This window comes from Molossus molossus, unplaced genomic scaffold (genome assembly GCF_014108415.1).
Source record: "Molossus molossus isolate mMolMol1 unplaced genomic scaffold, mMolMol1.p scaffold_m16_p_7, whole genome shotgun sequence".
Taxonomy (NCBI): Eukaryota; Metazoa; Chordata; class Mammalia; order Chiroptera; family Molossidae; genus Molossus; species Molossus molossus.
Genome location: NW_023425401.1, coordinates 6593426 through 6615217, shown reverse-complemented (window position 1 = coordinate 6615217; position 21792 = coordinate 6593426). Strand labels below are relative to the sequence as shown.

The 21792-nt window shown below is 49.5% G+C and overlaps 1 protein-coding gene across 5 annotated transcripts in view; it reads right to left on the bottom strand.

Annotated features, from left to right (window-relative positions):
- Window positions 1-21792, bottom strand: part of ELMO1 (engulfment and cell motility 1) — a 457757-nt gene that overhangs the window by 312961 nt on the left and 123004 nt on the right. For all 5 annotated transcript variants that reach the window (XM_036247227.1, XM_036247228.1, XM_036247226.1 and 2 more), the window contains one exon: window positions 8613-8663. In XM_036247227.1, the coding sequence (XP_036103120.1) occupies window positions 8613-8663 (51 nt within the window). The remainder of the gene's footprint in view (window positions 1-8612; window positions 8664-21792) is intronic.

The following is a 21792-nucleotide window of genomic DNA, read 5'->3' as shown; positions in this document are numbered from 1 at the left end:
CGCTAAGGGCACGTACCTCAGTAGTAGTTTGTCCCCGGCCCCGGTTGGGGTCGTGTGGGTGGCAGCCAGTCGGTATGTCTCTCTCACATTGATGTTTCTCTCTCTCTCTCTTTCTCCTTCTCTCTCTCCTGCATTTATCTGAAGATAAATGCAAATGAGTCCTCAGGAGAGGATAAAAAAACAAAAATTGGCTGTTTGTAAGGAAAACGCACTTTCTCGGCATCAGTTATTACCAAAGGTTATGCCGCACAGGATTTTACTTGGGTTCTATTCCGACATGTCTTTATAGTGGTCCATTTCCAAGCTCTGCCCCTTCAAAGCCAACGCCAGAATCCTCGCTCACGGGGTGAACACCTTTGGGGCGTGCACCTCGAGCCGGGGGCACTGCTCCGCGTCAGGGGTCGAGGGGCAGGTGCCAAGGTCCCCAGCCTCTGGGGCTTCCACTGCAGGCGAGGGGTGAACAGTGAAACGCGGCAACAAGAAAAGGTAAATACTGATGCGCTTCATGGCAAAACCTAACACTGGGAATGGGACAGAGAGGGGCTGGTGGCCTTTAAGAGAGGGCAGTTTTCGGGGACAAGCAGCCTAAGGAAGTGACATTTATGGAGAGATTTGATTGACAAGGAAAAGCTAGTCACACTGGGGAGGAGGAAGCTGGAGTTCTTTCTTTCCTTTTGTGACAGCATTTATTTTTCACTTATATTTTTATCAGCATATTTTTCATTTACAGTTGACATTCAATATCATTCTGTGTTAGTTGCAGGTGTACAGCACAGTGGTGAGACATTTATATAACTCATGAAGTGTTCTCCCAGTACGTCTAGTACCCACCTGGCACCGTACAGAGTTATTACAATATTATTGACTATATTCCCCGTGCTGTACTTGACATCCTCAGAATTATTTTGCTTTGGTTTTTTGTTTGTTTGTTTTAAAATATGTTTTTACTGATTTTCTAGAGAGAGAGGAAGGGAGACAGAGACAGAAACATCCATGTGAGAGAGAGACATCCATTGGCCACCTCCTGCACGCCCCCTACTGGGGACCGAACCCACAACCCGGGCATGAGCCCTGGCCAGGAATCAAACCGGGACCTCTCAGTCCCTGGAAGGATGCTCAGTCCACTGCGCCACACTGGCCTGGCCCTGTGACTATTTTGTAAGTACCAATCTCTACTTGTCAACTCCTTCAACTTTGTCACCAGCTCCCCCCTCCCCGTCCCCTCTGCCAACCATCAGTCCGTTTCAACTTTGTTTATTTGGTTCTTTAGCTTCCACATAAAGTGAACGGATTTCTGGGCAGCAGGAAGGGTTAGTGCAAAGGAGGAACAGGAGGCACAAGCCTGGCCTGTTCAGAGGGACAAAGAGGACCAGTGTGTCTGGGGTGAGGGGGCAGGGGGGGCTGGGGCGCTGGGGCGCACGCTGGCGGAGCCCTGGTGGGCGGTCCGCTGCCCTGACGGACAGGACACACGTGAACATCAGAGACTGGTGGTGGCCCCTTTGGGGCACTTAAAATAGCACTGTGCTTAAACACTAGACGCAGCCACAGTGTTCGATAGTAGGACAAGGATTAAATAACTCATGACGCGGTCACAGGATAAAATACCGTATGAAATTAAACATGCAACTTTCAGAGAACATACAATAGCGTGGGCACATCCTCATGAGGCACTACTGGGAGGATGCAAATGTAGCTAATTGTTTGTGGGCAGGGGCGTGTGTGCAAGTGTGTGGGGGTCCCTGGAATGCAAACTCCCCGAGAAGAAGGCATTGTCAGACTGGCCCCCCGCCTGACTCCCAGTCCTCAGAACAGTGCCTGGCATTAATGGGAGTAAAAAAAAAAAAATCTACTAAATGAATGAATAAATAAATGAATTTATATGCACACATGTGTACATATATTTGCACAAAAATGACCAAAAGAAACAAACCAAGATATGCCCCATAGTTATTTATGAATTCTTATATTCTGCATAATTTTCTTTGCAGCAAGCTTCACTTTTCAAATTTTCCATGACGCTGCAATATTTCTACATTTGGGAGAAAATCAACATTATTTAAAAATAAAGTAGCTTCGGTCCTGATTTTTCAAGCAGTCAGCACAATGAAGAGTCTAGTGGTACGTTGTTTTCTTTCATTGTTCTAAGGACAGAAAACAAGTTTCGTCCCGAGGCATTCAAACAGCTGACCAGAAGTCCACCTTCCTCCTCCCCAACGTTCCTGAAGGTCCTGATTAAAATTATCCTCAAGAATCTTCAGTGTGGCCCTGGCCGGTTTGGCTCAGCGGTTAGAGCGTCGGCCTGCGGTCCGGAGAGACCCGGGTTCGGTTCCTGCTAAGGGCATGTACCTCGGGTGCAGTTTGTCCCCGGCCCTGGTTGGTCGTGCGGGTGGCAGCCACTCGATGTGTCCCTTTCACATCGATGTCTCTCTCTCCCTCCCTCTCTCTCCCTCCCACTCTGTCTGTACAAAAAAATGGAAAAATGTTCTCGGGTGAGGATAAAAAAAAAAAAAAAAAAAGAATCTTCAGTGTGGTTCCAGGTCCATGACACCAATTAAGAAGTCATCTAAAAGGGCCTTACGTAGGCGCACACGCTTCACAGATATTTCCAAATGCACACTCAGTGTTGCCCGCAATCCAACTTCACTCCCCTGGACGGCCTGCCTGTCCCTGCAAACGACTCCTTCACACCCTCTTCTCCCCTTGAGCTCCCCGCCCCCGCCCTGCTCTCCAGCGGGGACCCTGCCTCACGAGTCACTGAGGAGATCTCAGCGCTCAGCCAGGAGGCTCTTCCCCCCCACTTCCCAGAGTGCAACCCGCCGCGTCCACACTCAGGTCTCGCTGGCACCGATTCCCGGCTCGTGCGCCCTACCAAGGGCAATCCTTCCTGCCACTCTGTCTCTGCCCCCTCACCTTCTCCAGGACTCTCTTCCAAATGGCCCCCTTCCTTCTGCACCCCCGGCTTCTCTCTCGGAGCCGGTCACAAGTGTGTGGACAGCCATCGGCACGTGGGCCTCCAGCCACGCCCTGTGTCACTGCCCCATGCTCAGCAAACGTCCTGGGATGAAGAGTAGGTCTAAAGTTGCTGCCCGCCCCCAGGGTTCCTCCCTCCGCACCCCACACTGAGAATGTCTCTGGCAGCAGGCCTAGGGGTCACTGCCTCCTCTGATCTTCCCTAAGGTCCTGGCAGCGTCCACCTGAGCCTCCCTCCTCTGTGAAACCTGCCTCTCTCGGCTTCTTGGCCGGCTCCGCCTCTCAACTTGAGAGGTGCGCCCAGGGCTCTACATTCCCTATGGAGGCCTCAGCCAGCCCGCGGCCCTGCTGACTGCGGCCCAGCACACACACCTGCCTGGTGGGCCTGTCCTCTGGCCACACAGGAGGCATCTCAATCTCTTCCTCTTCCCCTTCCCAAACCTTCGACTCCGCTGTCCACCTGCCCAAACACCAGGGCCCTCCTCACACCCTCCCTCAAGCAGTCCCGCCAGCCTCCCCCAGCAAGGCCCAGGGGCTTTCCCTCCAAGCCCTCCCTCCCGCCTGCCTCCGTCCCCCGGGACTGCTGTGACGGATTCCCAGCCTGTCCCCTTGCCTCCCTGCTCTGGCCCGGGCAGCAGCCAGAGCTCCGGTTCCTCCTCTGCCCGGAGCCTCTGCGGGCTGCTCGTCTCTAACCGCGGCTCGTGGACCACGGCAAGAAACAGCTTCAAACCTTCTACAGCCGCCTAGGTCCTCAAGTCAGTAGAGAAAAACCGGTTCGAAAGTGATCATGGTCTTACTGTTAAGAATCTCTGGTGACCTGAATCCACACAGTGACTGAGATAACACCATGTTTCTTTCTGCCAGAGTAACTAGTCCCAAAAATCAGTGTGACAGGCCCTCTGGCCTGGATGCTCCTAATGTCAGGTCCCCAAACAAGAGAGAGCAGAAAGGAGGATTATGCTTAGAGCTGATAAAGCAACAGTAGGTATTTGATGAGCAGTTCTATTTACTCTGTCCGCACGGCCAAAATAATGGGCCGGAAGAGCGAACCGTTTGGAATGTTTTTAGTGTAGAACAGTATGAGTCACCTCTTATATACTGTGGTGGCCTTCTGATATCTGTGGGTCTATTTATTTAATTAAAAATAATACCAGCACATGGCATAAAAATATATAACATGCCAGAAGTTATAAAATAAAAATCAAGTTAACCCCATGTTAACAACTGCATGATTATCCCTTGGGAATGATTTCTGTCCTTTATTTGGCATGGACACCGCACCCCCTTTCCATGTACCTGCCTGGGGTCACTCTAACAAGGCTCGGCAACACGCCTCAGCATGTGTACTGTAAGTCACAACGTCTTTGAGACTGCAGGCCGCGGCCCTGTTCCCCGCACACTGTTCTGTCACATGGCTGTGACCCGAGGCACTGAACGAGTCCCCACTGACAGACAGTCACCAGGTTTGCAGGTTTGATTATGCACTCAAAACAGTGGCACACACAGCCCTGTGTGGACATGGATGGGGGGGGGGGGGGCGCGTATGTGCGTGTGTGTGTGTGTGTGTGTGTGTGTGTATGTACATGCGTCTGTGTGTGTGTGTGTCCTTATGAGTCTATCTATTGGATAAAGTCCCACCATATCACCATATGTTTCTTTTTATTTTATTACTTTCTATTTTATTTAATCCTCACCCAAGGATATTTTTCCTTTTTCTCAGATAGAGTGGAAGAGAGGGAGAGAAAAAACATCAATGGGAGAGAGACACACCAACTGGTCGCCTCCCGCACAACCCCAACCAGGGCCGGGGACAAACTGCAACCGAGGTACGTGCCCTTGATCGGAATCAAACTCCAGACTCATCGGTCCACAGACCAACCTCTCTAACCGCTCTAACCGCTGAGCCAAACTGGCCAGGGCCACACATGTATTCTAAACTTGAGTGGACGCAGCTAAACTGCCTTCCAAAGAGGCTGTTCCAATTTAATTTTTTATTGATTGATTTGAGAGAGAAAGAGAGAGGCCGGGAGAGTGAGAGAGACATCAAACTGTTGTTCTACTCGCTTATGCATTCATTGGTTGGTTTTGTATGCACCTGAGCAGAAATCAAACCCACAACCTTGGCATATCAGGATGACGTTTTAACCTACTGAGCTACCGGCCAGGGCAAGGCTGTTCCAATTTATACTCTCAATACTACAGCATCTTGCCTCACACCTTGATTATTGAGAAGTATAGATTTTCATCTCTTGTAAGACAGAGATCGAGTTTCTTCTTTCATGTCTATCTATATCTATATTTATCTATATATGTGTGTTTATATGTATATATATATATATAGATAGATAGATAGATAGATACAGATATAGATCTGTTTCTATATTTATATTTATATTTATATTTATCCTGGCTCTGCCTGCCAGGATAAATAGATATATAGACATAGATACACCGAGAGAGAGACCGATACATAGATCATTTTTGCTTATACATTTTGGCCACCTGTTTGGGGGAAAGTTTGCTTATTTATGTATAATTCCTGGATATTGAGGAATTAGCCCTCTATTTATAATGCATAATGCCAAGTGTTTTTCCTAATTTGCTGTTTTCTACTTTGTTTCTGGAATTCTTTCCAAACATAAAGCATTTGTGGTTTTTATTTTTTCACTGTCAAATTTATCCACCGTTTTCTTTATGGCTTCTGGGTTTTGTGTTGTGCTTAGAGAGGTTTTTCACACTGCAAGATTACAAACAGATTCACTGTAAGGACTTCATAAAACAAAATTTCAGGAAAGTGAAAACAGTGGTCTGGCAACCACAAGCTTCTTCTAACAGAACACTAGCTGAAATGCATGGGTGCTAAGCTGGAGGCGACACGGGGTCCCTGATCCCATCTGCACGGTCGTTATTCCCACGCAGGTGGAAGAAGGTGCTGCTTAGCTGCACGATCGGAAACTCCCCAAACCCTGACAGCTCACAGACACACACATCTGCACCCATTTCCTGGGCACGCCCAAGGCTGTGTTTCCATGACACTGGGGAGGTGGATGCAGACACGGCACCTGAAAGGTACACGTGTTTAAGACGGCCACTCGAGTTACTGTCTAAAGTGTGCAAGGCAGAGGAGGACCCTCAGCCAAGCGTAAGGGCTTTTATGAGAAAAACAATCCAGGTTTTGTTCTCTTGTTTTGTTTTTAAATCTTCACCCGAGGACACTTTTTTCCATTTATCTTCTGATAGAGTGGGAGAGAGAGAGAAAGACACAGCGACTGGTTGCCTCCTGCACGACCCGAACAGGACCAGGACTGAATTGCAATCGAGATACCTGCCCTTGACCGGAATCGAACCCGTGAGTCTTTGGTCTGCGGGCCAACGCTCTAGCCGCTGAGCCACACCGGCCAGGGCGCAGGTTGTGGTTTTTAAGATCATCTCTTATTAATCCCCTATTTTGCTAGAAACGACCCAGAAAGGGTTATTCTATGATAGAGGAAGACAAAACAAATTCATCAACAAAAGTCAACAGAAACACCACCTTTGATAGAGTGGAGGTAAAACTCAGCACAGGTACACGTCATCCAAAACGGGAGTGCGTGCACATGTGTGCGTGTGCACACGTGTGTCCTTGTCTGGCCGCAGAGCGCGCGCAGCCGAGGTAGAAAGGGGTGTAAAAGCTAGTCTAACACCAGTTGTGGTTTCTTTGTGACACCCTAACACTTCCTAGCAAACTTGATGGAAAGAGTTATTTTTTAAACATATTTTTAGTGTACATGTAAAAAGTGAAAGAGTTAGCATATGCTGAACCATCTTTTTCAGTCAAACACAAAATAATAAAACAAGTGAAGTTTACAAATCCAAAATACCTTGCTTCTACAGTAATTCCCAATTCCAGACACCGTGGCTCTCGCTAAATCACAAGGTGCTTTCTTAAAATGCAAATTCCTGGACCCCATTCATATCATGCTTCAGCTTCTCATGAAAGGCCCAGACATCAGCATTTTTAAAGCTCCTATAATGACTATGGTTTGGGAACCACTGCTCTGTAGAAACAGTGAACCGGTTTTTTGCAGGTGGGCTCCATCCTGCCTTGGGCACGGGCTTCCACATCTGCCCCTTACTATGTGGCACTGTGCGGGTCACTGCCTGGACAGGACAAACGCCACTGTGCCTGAGGGGCCAGGTCATGCCATGGTGTGTGTACGTTCACGTTCAGGGTGCCGAATCATTTCACTCCGCCAAACACCTGGCCCTCCCTCAAGGCGGGGCTTAGCACAGTGGAAATTTTGTTCATGAACGCAGGGAAATAAAAAAGAGAACTGACCTCTTCTTTGGCTTAGAGAAGGCCTAGATTTAATAGATTAAATAGAAAAAACTCAGCCTTTCTAATTCTAAGATGAAATAAAAGGCAAGATCTACTCTTTCTGCCCAGCAAGAAAATGAGTGGTTTCAGCAGGATAAACAGAAACTATAAAAACCAAGAGAAACCGTGGTCTCTAAAGGTCAAATTAACATTAATTCTTGCTGACGAAAGTAAGATCAATGCTGAGTCGGACAAAAATGTCTCAGCTCATCATGCAGCCACTGAAAAATGAGGATAAATTATAATTACCATTAAGTGGAAAAGAAGACCTCGGAAGGCAGCCCGGCCAACGCCAGCAATGCGTTCTGTTGAGCTCATCACTGTGTTTAGGTTCAAGATGTTATTGGACAGAATGTTTAGGAGTTTTTAAGCCTCTCTAATATAATTTTCAACAAGAAGAATTTGTGGTAGTTACAGTACCCACAATTTAATTATAGCCAGATGCTCTTCCCAATTTTTAAACTTATTTTTAGCCCACCACATGGCTCCGGCAGAAACTGAAAATCAGACTTAGTTTTCATCACATATGCAGAGTGAAAATAGTAACACTTGGTGTAGTTTGTGCAGATTATTTTTTTTTTTTTAGGAAAGCAATAGAATGCACTGTGAAATAACATAGTTTAAAAATGCTAATGGTACAACCTACAGTATCTACAAGTAAGTAAGAAGGATAAAGAGAAGCAACGCGGCCACCAGCCTGGATATTCCGTAGCAGTTGGTTTAGCAGCTTTTATTTTAAGACTTTAGACGTGTTTTATCTAGAATCAGCTGTCAATGAAACAGCATGAGCGCAAACATTTCTTAAAATTCATTTTTATGAATTGTTACAATAGCTGACCAAACTGGAAAACGCTTGACGTCTCTCACACGCACACGCGCACACCCTCTGGCTGTAGGGGAAGCAACAGGCTGCCTTTGGTTGTGTTTGCTTTGTCTGTTGTCTGAATTTGCTCAGATGGCAGGAGGCGGATGTGTGGGCAGGTGGATAAACACCAATCAGCAGAGCTGAGTTCTCCCATCTGTTACGTGAGAATTGTTGCGATGACCTGCAAACTCAGACCTTAAAGTCAATTTATTTGCACTGAACCTGAACGAAGCCTTCCTCGTCTCTAGTGGAAAATACAGGAGGAGGCATTCCGGATTGTCCAGAATCCGCATGTGAGGACGTTCCAGAAACCTTCTGTTTTGCACTAAAGTCGTCTTCAAAAATTCACATCCAGAATCACTTACAAGGAACAGGAGAGCAAAGCGTTTACTGGAAAGCTAGAATCGAAGATCAACTTACCGGAGATGTGGTTAATCGAAGGATAGTGCCATTTTTTATTTCATTGCGATTCTGGGAAAGAAAAAAAAAATCTTAGTAAATCTTCAAATAGGAGCTTGGGAAGAAGAGAACAAACACAAGTATAATTTAGTGACGTCTATAAGCATTCTTCTGATTCAGTTTATCTTCACTTGAAGAATTTTTAAGTGTTTCTACAAAGAACTGTAAACTGGCTCCCAGATGTGCTAACTTTGTATCAAGTCACCGACAGCGTTCAGCCCGAGGAAGTGGATACACGTCCAAAGTGGGGGAATGTGGGGCCCAAGAACAGCAAACAAACAGAAGCAGTTTGAAAGATTTTTAAGGGACTATGACCTAGTAATTCTACTAACGCAGGCGTGGACAAAAGTAGGTTTACGTTTGGGAGTACGCAAAACACAGAGCTAATAACGCTCTCCTACTGATCATCACCTGCATGTCTTTTCCCATACAAACAACTGTAAACCTACTTTTGCCCACCACTGAATATACACAAGACAATTGAAAACATATGTCCACACAAAAATGTGCACATGAATGTTCATAGAGACATTATTTGTAATACCCAAAAAGTGGAGAAACAACCTGACTGTCCACGAACTGAGGAATGGATAAATAAAATGGCATACCCACTCGATGGAATATTACTCAGCCATGAAAAGGAATGAAGTACTGATACATGCTACAACATGAACCTTGAAAACGTTACACCTCGTGAAAGAATCCAGATAACAAAGGCTGCATCCTGTACGATTCCACTATATAAAATGTCCAGAACAGGCAAATCCACAGACAGGAAGCCCATTCGTGGTTTCCGAAGGTGGGGGGAGGGGAGGACAAATGAAGCTAGAAGCTAATGGGTACAGGATTTCTTTTCTGAGTGATGAAAACATTCTAAAATTGATCGTGGTGATGGTTTCACAAATCTATGCATAGACTAGAAACCACCAAAGTGAACACTTTTAAAAGGTAAATTTCGGGGAGTGTGCATTATTTGTGAATAAAGCTGTTATTTTGTTTAAGGTTCTTAAGGAGCTTGGTGTTTTATCATTTGTTACCTCCCACTGCATGGTGCCTGAAAGTTAAGAGCAAAGAGCAGACAGGAGCAGATTCCAGATCAGTCTGTCCACTGGGCAGGTACATTCAGGTGAGTGTTTGGAAGCTCGCAGCATCTCTGGCACGGACGGACGGTAGAGTTTGACAGGCAGTTTTATTTTCTGCCACCAGAGTATGCACCATACTCAGCTTTCAGGAAGAGACCACATGGGAGTCACACTTCTGCATCCCCTACCTGGCAGCAGCGAGGCCAGGAGGTGAATAGAGTGTCCTGAGGCTCACCTCCTGCCTCATTCGAGACACGCCACAAGCTAGGATTTGCTCAGGATGCAGCAGGCACACCAGGTGGTGGGAAATGTCTCCGGACTAGATGCCAAGGACACGTAGAACACTCGCTCTCCCTCAGGCTTTGGGCCAGTACTGTCTCCCAAAGGAAACCTAACCTGAGCATTTCCTACCGAACACAGGCAGGCCTGTGGAACGAATCCCTCCTTGGGTAACGCCAGCCCGATCTAGAGCATCCCCTTGAGAAAGCCACCTACTCCTCACCGCAAGGGTGCAGGTAAGGGCTGGAGGACCACCCGCAGCCAGGCTCAGGTATGAGATGGTGGAATACATTTCAGTCATGTAAAAAAATCTCCTTTCACCTCTAGAAGTCTGACTCCATCAGAATTGGAGAGGAGGAGAGCATACACTAATTATAAAATATTAAAGAGGCTAAAGTCATAGCCTATCTCTTCCCAGCTCCATTTCTAAATGAATTGAGACATAGAATCAGAAGATGAAAAACTACAGTAACCCATTTATGAGTAATTACGGAGAACGAGGCTCGGAGCGAGAACCAGCAGACAGCAAACTGAACCCTCAGATTAGATAGATAACCTGTTGAGGAAAACGAAACCAGGCTCCTTCCCAAGAGGAGAAAGAGGTCTAGTTTATTCTGCTCAAATAAGCAGTCAAGTAGGGAAAGAGTCTCGGGGGGCCTGGGGGTATGAAGAAGCCAGCAGGATTGAGCAATAATCTCTTCATAGAAATTTAGAGTGAGGATGAGGCATTCCTGATAATAACAAGAAACTAACATTTGTTGAAAGGCACCTGGCTGAGGTTTTTGTTTTTTTTGTTTTGGTTTGGTTTTTAGTTGCAATGCTGATTTAACCATCATCATAACTCTTCCCATTTTATTATTATTTTTAAATTTTTTCTTTATTGATTTGAGAGACGGGGAGGGGTGGGGAGAGATCGAAACATCGGTGAGAGAGAACACTGATCGATTGGCTGCCTCCTGCATGCCCCTCACTGGGGACCCGGTCCACAACCCGGGCATGTGCCCTGACCAGGAACCGAACTGGGTCGTCGCTCAACCACTGAGCCACACCAGCTGGGTCTCTTCCCATTTTAAAGGTAAGAAACCAAAGCTGGCCCAGAGGAGAAGTTACTTGCCCAAGGTTACGGAGGGGGAGGGGAGGACTCTGTCTCCCCCAGACCGAGCTCAGGGACTCAGTCTCTCTGTGGAGTGGATAATAAGCTCTGCAGAAAACACGCTTCTTATCTCCCCAAATTAGGAATAATTTCCTGGTCAAAAGCTTCCCTTCTACCTCTCTTCCTGTTACTTAGTAAAGAAAACAGGTCAGAGGGGAGGGGACATGTGTGACCCACAATGCAAGCCCCCGGAGGGCGGGCAGCTCCACGGATTCCTCTGTCCCACCCTCCACCCCCACATGTGGCGAGATCACGACTGTGCACGTATCACTATGGAACGAAGCGCTCTGGGTCCCTCATGTCCACTGCTCAGGCGTCACAAAGACTGAACTTGCATGGAAACCCGAACCTGTGCGGCCTCTGCATCCACCTGGGTGATCCCGGCATCTTCCCATCTTCAGGCTGAAGGAAATAACGGGACAGCATAGGACATGCCGGTTGCTAGGTGACGGAGCAATGCCTCCAGACAGAGGACTACAGGTCTGACATTTAAGGAGGGACGTTAGCAATACCCTAAAGTAAATCTGAACCCCCAAAGCCAGGAGGAAAGGGCTGAGCGGTGCGGTGAGGAAGAACAGGGATGGAAGGGCGGGAGGCTGTCGTCAATGAACATTCCCAGCAGGGATGCTCTGGCCTCCCCGGGGTCACTCACCATCAGGGACAATGCCCCGCCACCCCTCTACAGCTTCGGCAGCTCATTCATCTCCACCCATCCACTGCAGGACTGGGGTTTGACTTCATTTCCACTCTTTTCCTGCCCCTGACTAGATTCTCTCCTCCGGGGTTGTATTTCTCAGGTCCTTCACTTCCCCAACACTAGAAACCCTTAGTACAAGCCCAACATCGAAGGAAGAAAGAATACAGAGAACCGAGGAGGGTATCTGCCGGCTGCCTGTGTGCAGGTGTGAACGCAGAGCGGGATGGGGGGTGGGGGGGGCCTGTTCCACGCGCAGGCTCGCTGTCCTCTCAGGACGGGGACCTGGGCCGAAGGCGTGGAGAGAGGGGGGCAGGAGCGCGCCGGAGCCCAGTCTCCCGGAGGCAGGGAGCGCGAGGGGAGGCCCGGCAGAGAACGCCTGCCCCCTCCGCATGTTAATCAATAGAAGATAGAGACGAGATAAATATAGAGAGATAAAGAACCGTATGCTAAGGACATGCTTACCAAGGGGCATGAATTATTGAATGCTCACTATAGCGGGGGAGGCACCCATTTAGAAAGGCAGGGACGTTGCCTGCTTCCAGTAACTTCACTTGGCAAGAGTGAGCACCCACCCACCCACCCGTCTTCAGTAGGTGCCCAGGGCCCTGGACCAAAAGCTCAGGTAGAACCCAAGGCATGTCCGTGTGCCTCTACAACCCAGAGTAAGAAATGCCTGCATCCAGCTCCTTGAGAAGAATGGAAGGTCATCATTTAGACACGAGTCTGGACTGAGCCTTGAGGTCCAAGGAGCCAGTCCCTTGGGCACAGCAGGCGATGGGGGCAGTTTCAGCCGTCTGGGGTCGGCACCAGCCCTGGCACGGTGTGCCCACCGGGAGGCTGAGGACGCGTAGTAATAGTCTCTCTCGCTGCAGGTGCCGTCCTGGGAGAACAGTGAGGCTGGGGGGTGATGGGCCAGCAGGGGTCTGGGAGTCCAGAGGGGAGGAAGCCCCCGGCTGGGCCCGGGCCAGCTAACCTGCCAGGTAACCTTGGCAAAGTCAAGTTGCTTTTGTTTCCTCATCAACAGAAGAGAGGCAAGAGCCAAAGGTCATCTCCTAGATTCTCTTCAACTCTTGAAAAAATATACAAAGAAGAGCCATTGAAGGCGTTCGAGCAAGATGGCTGATGGGGAAGGAGGTCTTCGGAGAGGGAACCTGCCAGCAGCAGGACCCGAGCGGGAAGGGAGAGAGCCGGGGGTGGGGGGTGGGGGTGAGCCCTGGGCTGGTGCAGACCGGCTGCCAGGGGCACCGCATCCCGCACCCGGGGCGCCTCCTCGGTCAGGGTGCAGGCTCCAGCCCACACTGCTGGTCTGAGCACCTGCAGTCCCCACGCTCCCGATCAGAAAAGCTAACGAAGGAGAAGTTCGGTGACAAGGGCACGTGCCTTTCCTCCCAGACATCACGGGAGGAGAAGAAAGCGGGGCACGTTTTTGGTGGGTGACTTTGTAAGGTTCAACGAAAGCCTTAACAACGTTCGAATTCCACCCATTCTTTCCTACAAAACATCAGAGATGCAGACATGACGAAAGATGCCCACTGTCACCTTTTTAAACAACGGAGACAGAATAAACCAAAAGCACATCCAAGTATTTCCTTCCTTCCTTCCTTCCTTCCTCCCTCCCTCCCTCCCTCCCTCCCTCCTCCCTCCTTCCTTTCGTTGTCGTTAAGTCAAAACCAATCTTTCCTGGCCCCAGTGCACAGTAAGACTGAGGGGCCCTGCACGCATCTCCCTTTGCCACCTGGGAGAACGCTAAGCTCCCCCATACCGGGCACTGCAATGCCCCTGCCCGGAGGACCCTTCCAGTCTCGTGCCCCCTGGAGCCCCCTCCCCCGCCAGTGGCCACATCTAAGCAGCTCTGCATTCTCATCTTCCAGTGACAGGCTCGCGTCTGTAGCCCCACACAGGCTGCAGCCTTCCCCGAGCCGGGTCCGGGCAGCCGTGCCCTCTTTCCAGAGCCTCGGGGTGGGGGGGCGCAGCGCCCGGTGAGGTCTTCAGCTCTTAGCTGTCTGCTCCTCCTCGGACCAACCACAGAGACCTGGCTGCAATGGCTCCCTCTTGCACCTCTTGCACCGCAGTTAATCAGCTGCTTTGAATTAACATTTTAGTTTAGTTTAAAATTACATTTTCTTTAATTTTTTTAAAAGAACCTTTAAATTAAGTTTCCCCAGTTCAAATAATGGTTTGGTGACTATATTTTCACTGCACCCTGAGTGACACACCAAGTCTTCCAAATGTCCCCCAATAAGAAGGAAGATGTATACAGACACGGCAAAGCAGGCCGGTGACATGTCACACAGACATGACGGCGCTGGTATGAAATAACGTTGAATAAGATGAGAACACGTCACGTTCGGTGGAGTGAAAAATGTAGGCTGCCAACCAGGATGCAGGCGTCCCAGGGATAGACAGTACCGCGTGGGGAGCGTGGTCAGTAACAGTGGGCTACCCGTGTGTGCTGCCAGGTGGGCACTGGGAACACCGGGGGGCGGGGATCACTTGTAGAAACGTCCGATCACTACGCTGCACCTCTGAAACTAACACACCATTCTGTGCAACGGTAACTGGAAAATAACATGAAAACAAAACCAGTGTCACAGCCTGAGTCCAAACCGGTGGAACTGAAGGTGTGTGAGCCCAGGTAGATAATCACATGAACGATTCTTTTCACTTGCCGCACGTTAAAAAACAATAAAAGGAAAGAAGGCTGGGAAGATGCCTGATGTTGTGAGTTTCTGGCCCACCCAGCGCAGGAGACTGTCTGTGTTTCCAGGGAAGGACGCGGCCTGGTTTGACGAGGGACCTGCCCCAGCGGGGTGAGCCACGTGGGACAGGCCTTCCCTGGTGGACCAGTTTCCCATCCATCGGAGGCTGAGACTCGGTTGCCGGCCACTCTCCCTGGCGTCAGTTCTAACCTCCCCCCGGCTCAAGGACATGTGCAAACGTTTAAATCTGGTTGCGAGGGAGGTTGGAGCCTGTGGTCTCCGCAGAGCTGAGAAGCTGCCCTCAGAGAAAGAAGCCTGTGCTCCCCAAATCCGCTCTCACAGGCCATTCCCGTGGCGTTGGCAGGGCCCCGAGGACGCTGCTGCGGCTGGGACACAGGGGTCGCGGCCTTGCGAGGCCAGCAGACGAGGGAGAGCGGAGGCGCAGGCCTTCAGCGTGGACGCTGTGGGAGGAGGAGGGGTGGAAAGGCCGAGGAAGGAGGAGTGGCCGGCTGGCCGCTGGCTCCGCACACAGATCGGTGGCACGGAGCACCCGGAGCACACCGCTCTGCGACCATCCAGACAGTGGTTTCAGACAGGCCTGCCTCAGACCTTGGCGTCACCACTGACAGCTCTGTCACCTGGGCTGTGGGCTCAGGCCTGGCGCCCAGCAGGTGCTCAGCGAACCCGCAGTCAGCGGACGCACACACAGGACGACACCCTGGGCCTCCGTCACTGCTACACGAAGACAGTCGCCCTTAGGCCGTATGTCCTGGGGATTAAATTCGAATGTGCTAATAAAGTCTGTGCCTGGCACATGGTAAGGACTCAGCACACCAATCGTAAAGAAGAGGAAGCTTCGGTACTGGGTACCAAAAATACGGGAACTCTGCCAGACAACAAAGGGGGAGGGGACCGCAGGCAGAAGGAACACAGCTGGGCTACTTTGTCCCCTGGTCAGTCAGAATTCTCTCCCTCTTTTCCCCTGGTCGTGAACGTTTGGACAGTCTTGGGAAGCCTATGGGGCTCTTTTCTGAATAATGTTTTTAAATGTATAAAATAAAATACATCAGCTTGCAAAGAAACCAAGAGTTTCCCAGATATTTAAAAAATTGTACCCCAGTCATATACATGCTGCTTTTGTGGCGCAGGTATCAGCAAATCTTTTCCAGAATGAGCCAGAGAGTATTTGAAGCACCGCAGTCCAGAGGTCACAGGTGCAAGAATGACACATAAATAAATGGGTGTGGTTGTGTTCCACTAAACATTGTTTACAAAAACAGGTGGCAGCCTGGATTTGGCCCCCAGGCTGACCCCTATGTTAATGCATGAAACAAGATACGTTATCAGGCCTGATAACTATCATCACTCCTAATTAGGTATAATGGTTATAAATGATGGTTTGGGTGAGCCGTGACGACAGTGATAAGTGGAAATAGCGATGGTTTCTACTGGTAACATCAGCACAGACACTACGGACACATTGTGGTCTGCTGCCCATGTTCGTAACTGAAGAGATGCAAAATTTGTATTTTCCTATAGGTACAGCTCTCTTCCCATACACGTCCACGGGCCTCAGGTTACCACGGCAGCTTTCCAAGGTGCCTGGGAGAACATCTCGATTCCGCAGCGGTCTAAGAGCCTCGGCCTGCGTGGCCCCGCCCACCTCCAGGCCGCCACGCCACTCCCTCCCGCCAGCTCCGTGTCCTGTTCCCCGGCACAGTCACGCTGCGGGGTTTTCACACTGGCTGTCCCTTTTCCTGCAGGGCTTTGAGCTGCCTCCTCGTCATCGTCAAGTCTCAGCTCAGTGTCCCCTCTGCAGGGAGACTTGCCGGGATGCTGCAGACCTTCCTGGCCAGTGCCCACAGACGGGCACCCAGGGCCTTGCAGAGGCAGAGCCGGCGAACCCCAAGGTTGAACCCAGACATTAACCTTGGGCAGCACACATTTGGGGAGCAGAATGACTGCCTGAAAGCCGAGGGTACAGTTTGTTCCTCGGGGCCACATGGAGGAAGAAGGACTTGAAAGTCCCGATTCCAGTGCCCATGTCCACTCTCCTAAAGCCTAGTCCGTTCACGTCCGGTTGTCTGTAAACCTGGACCAGGCCAAGTCAGATTTCTGACCCATTCTACAACCTACCTTCTACGGGGGCCCAGCAGACTGAACCTCCATAGCAGCGCCTGCCACACTCTGCCCCCGGACCTTATCCTGTCACCCTGTCTACTGTCTTCGGAGCCTCAGCCACTCTGAAAACACCCCGTTCACTTTTCCACAGTTCCCGCCTGTGTCCTCAACCGCGAGGACGAGAAGAGTGGGCATCTTCATGCTTGCTCATCAGCGGTGCCCAGAACATTCCTGGTGTATAAAACCTGTTCAAAGCATACTTTTTGAATGAAATGCATAAACATTTTAATCATGACATGGCCGAGGGCAGTAGCCAGAGGATGTCCGTGGACGGAAGCCACTCACTTGTGCTTCGAAGACAGAAGTCCAGGCCCCCTTCCTCCCACCGGGCGGATACACCACAGGCCGGTGTTCCTTCCCTTCTCCACCCTGCACCTTCAGTCCATCAGTGGATACTGATTTCATGCCTACTGGAGGCACAAGTATCATTAAGCATTTTTTTTTATCCTCACCCGAGGACATTTTTCCATTTTTTGTTCAGAGAGAGTAGGAGGGAGAGAGAGGGACAGAGAGGGAGAGAGAGAAACACTGACGTGAAAGGGACACATCGAGTGGCTGCCACCCACACAACCCAACCAGGGCCGGGGACAAACTGCAACTGAGGTACGTGCCCTTAGCGGGAATCGAACCCGGGTCTCTGGACCGCAGGCTGATGCTCTAACCACTGAGCCAAACCGGCCAGGGCTCATTAAGCATTTTTAATCTTTTTTTTTTTTTATCCTCACGCAAGGACATTTTTACATTTATCTTCAGAAAGAGTGGGAGGAAGAGAGGGAAGAAGAGAGAGAAACATCGACGTGAGAGAGACACATTGACTGGATGCCACCCACACGACCCCAGCTGGGCTGGAGACAAACTACAACCGAGGTACAGGCCCTTATGGGAACCGAACCCGGGACTCTCTGGACCACGGGCCGACACGCCAACTGCTGGGCCAAACCGGCCAGGGCATGAAACATTCTTTTTTTTAGAATTGAGATATATCAGCTCCCGTTCCGTTACCATCCCCGGGTCCGCAATGCTGTCCAGATGGAACGAACCACACGCCATCTCACTGTGGCCGGACAGCGCAGGGTCAGGCTGCCCTGCGCAGGGGCCAGGTTACACACAGCCCAGACACCTACAACGACTGAGCCCGAGGCTCACAAGCCTGTCCAGAGCCACCCCCAGAAACCTGGGGCTCCAGCCCTCGGAGGCAGGGCCCTGTACGAGAGCAGGCGGACAGAGCCTCGGACCAGGACGCGGTGCCGCGAGGGAGAGTGCCCGCGAGGACGCGCGGGAGAGGGGCTCTGGCGCGGGTCCCACCTGAGCTTCCTGCCTCCTCTTCTCTCTCCGCGCACAAGGAGGGAAATGAGTCTGAGGACTTTCCCGGGGAACCAGTAGGGATGACAGATGGGAGAGAAAACAGGCAAACCTCTGAAAGTATTAAAACTCATCCGCGTCTCAGCTCTCCCCTCCTTTCTCACTGGAGCACGCAGCCCGCGCTCCGACATCCGGCCTCGTCTCCAGCAGAGCGCGACACGGACCCCGTCTGATGCGACCGGGCGGTGTGCTCCTTAGAGCTGGTCCACATGAACTCCAGAGAGAGCGGCCGTTCTGTACACCTGTTCTCCCCGCAGAGCCTCTACGCCGTGGGTGGGACGGGGCTGATGCAACCACTCTGGGAAGCAGTTTGGCCGTATCTACTGAAGCTGGAGCTGGGCATCCCCTCTCCCCACGGCCTCTGCGTTCTACCAGACGAGGACACACGAATACATGTGCAGAGACATTCATGACGGGCTGCTCACCACACCGAAACTGGGCAAACCGCTGCCGATCAGCAGAAGAGGGACAGATCAACTGTTACTTCAGGGGGTAGTACACAACCCATCTAAAAATATAACTTCAAGTGAGAGAATTCAACTGCAAAAGGTTACTGTATGATAGCAATCATTTAAATGAGAAAGTCTATATTATTCATGAATGCGTACATATGCAGAAAAGCTATAAAACATTCATGAGAATCATAGATGCCGATTCCAGCCTAATGTTTACTTCTGGGGAGGGAGGAATAGAAGGACAGAGAAAATAATACAGTAGGGTTTCAGCGGGACGTGCACATTTTTTTAAGAGGTGACCTAAAGTACTGGGCAAAATGTTAACATCTAGTAACATCCAGATGTCGGAGGAATGGGAGTCGGTCCCATCAGTTCCCTGTACTTTTTAGGTACGTTTGAGATGGTTCATGATTAAAACGTTTCAAATTACTACTCAAATGAATTCTGCTTTCAAAAGCAGTGTCACCAACGCAGGACTCGTCTGCCTGAATCAGCAGCAGTGGCTGGATGTCTTACGCCGATGAATTACTTGGTAATGAAGCACTAATTAAGGATAAACATATATTTAAACTCCATGTGCCAGCTCGAAGCGAGCCTTGCGAAACCCCGCTCTCCTTTCCCCGCCAACAGTTACATTCTTAAAACAACCAAAATGAAGTCTTCTTTTAAAAAGTGCCTATTAGTCAAGCCAGTGGTTTTCGAATAATGGAATGCTTTTGTTCCACAAAGGGGAAAAGAAACCCCTCAGATGGTGCCTCGGAACCGAAAATAGACAAAGAGGTATTGCAGTGATGTGTTTTATGAGCTTAGGTCTGTAAATGTGTAGTTGATGGAAATCAACCCAAATGTACAATGTTACAGTTTCTGTGGGTCAGGAGTCTAGTTTCAGTTGGGTCTTCTGTCTGGGTCTCTCTCACAAGGCTGAAATCAAGGTGTCAGCTGGCTGTATCCCTCTGCAGAGGCCTCTTCCAAGTGTATTCCAGTTGTTGGTGAATTTATTTTCCTGTGGTCGTATGACTAAGATAACCTGTTCCCCAAGTTCTTATCGCGCTGTTGATCAGGGACCTCTCTCAGACCCATCTCCTCCAGCCTCTCCACATGACAATTTCCTCATTCTCAAGGCCAAGAGGAGAGCATCTTTTTAATACTTCACCGTCTTTTTTTTTAGATAATCCTCACCAGAGAGAGAGAGAGAGAGAGAGAGAGAGAGAGAGAGAGAAACGTCGATGCAAGAGAGACACATTGATTGGTTGCCTCCCGCATGACCCAGGCTGGGGACCAAACCACAACCCAGGCACGTGCCCTTAACTGGAATCAAACCCGAGATTCTTTGGTCCTCAGGCTAATGCGCTAACCACTAATCAAAACCCGCCAGGGCATGCTTCACTTTCTTTTAAAAGGCCCACCTGATTAAGTCAGGCCCACCAGGATAATCTCCCTTTGATTAACCCAAGGTCAACCTTAACTGCATCTGCAAATCCCTTTGACATACATCGTGACATGACCGCAGGCATGATAACCCATCACAATCACAGGCCCAGGCTGCTCTCAAGGGGACAGAGAACCCTGGGCGTGTAAAACCAGAGGCGGCAGCCCGGAATTCTGCCCACCACTCAAGGTATGTCGTTGTCAAAGGTAACTGTTTTTACGAGCTTATCTTGAAAGCTCAGGAGTTTCTCCAGATGCTTGGAAAAGGCACAATTTAAAATAATTTTTCTTGGTTCAGGAATTAAGCAAAGATAAAAAAAAAAACATATTTCTCACAGACAGACAACAGTAGGTATTGGGGAAAGGTAGACAAAGGTAAAGGGGCATAAACGGTGACGGAAGGAGACGGGACTTTGGGTGGTGAACACACAACACGTACAACATGCAGACGATGTATTATAAAACTGTACACCTGAAACCTACATAATTTTATTAACCAGTGTCACCCAATAAATTCGATAAGAAATAAAAATAAAACACTTTTTCATTCAAATCAGTATAACCAACACCTAACCTCAATTTTCATTCCTTATAATAAATACTGGAAGTCTGGCAAAGAGCACCCGAAACTTACGGGAGCGAACAGGCTTGGGTTTCCCTCTGTTGCCGGGCACCTGACATGCTCCGCAGCCCAGAGCCGGAGCACAGGTGCGGCAGCAGGGAGCCCGCAGGAAGGTTCCGCGTGGTGGGCGGATTCCCGCCCGGTGTGAAATGAAACAGTGCCACCCTCCCAGGCAAGGACACCTTTGCAAGAAGTATAAATATATGCACAGGAACGCAGGACACGAAGCGCGTCAGCCTAAGGTCGGCATCAAGCCAACTTAGCGGGGCAACTGAAGTCCATAATCCTGAAGCTATTATTACAGCTCATGGTGCTTTTCCTTCGTGTTTAAATAGTTCAAAATCATATTTTTAAAGGTCATAAAAATCAAATGCTTATGTAATTCCTGAGCTACCTCTGTAACGCCCAGAAATGAAACTTCCTTCACAGTAATACAGAACGTGGTGGTTTCACTTCCAAAGCTGACACTCGGAAGCTGTGTGACCTAAAACCTCAAACCCCTACCACACCTGTGATTCCTAACTGCGTAAATGGAGTCACCACCACAGTGACTGGGACCGACGGGGTCCTCAATGAACAGTGGCTGCAAAAGCCTGGGAGACCCAGTTTCTCCGACTCATTCCATTTCTACTGATGGTTTGTGAGGCAACAGTTAGTGTACGTTAGCATCATTTTAAAAAAGAAGAAGAGAAAGAAGGGGAGAGCATCTACATGAACAAACAAACAACAAAACTGATTTAAAACTTGGGTTGAATACTTTTTAGCCATGAAGGAAGTTTGACAAATAAATAGGAACTATGACTCACGGAGACGTGACCACGGGCGCAGCGCCTTGCTCTCCGGCTCGCCAGCATTACCCACTTCATCTTCACCACGCAAAGAAGCAATGAGGCAGGCAGTGTGTACCAGCGAACCTGCCAAGATGCCCGCTGCCCGTTACAGCGGAAGGCAAGTTCTAAGGGAACGCGTTGCCACGAACCCATTTCACAAAAATAGATGCACACCCAGACCCAAATATGCTCAAATGTGCACCTAGTGAAATGTCAGTGCTTTTCCCTGAGTAGTAAGATTCTGAGAAATAACAATATTTTGCTTTTCCCTCTTTTCTTCTGTCTCTGATGTGCTTAACCTGTTTGTGGAAATTTTCTCCCCAAAACCTGAGATTTTTGTATCTGCTGAGGAA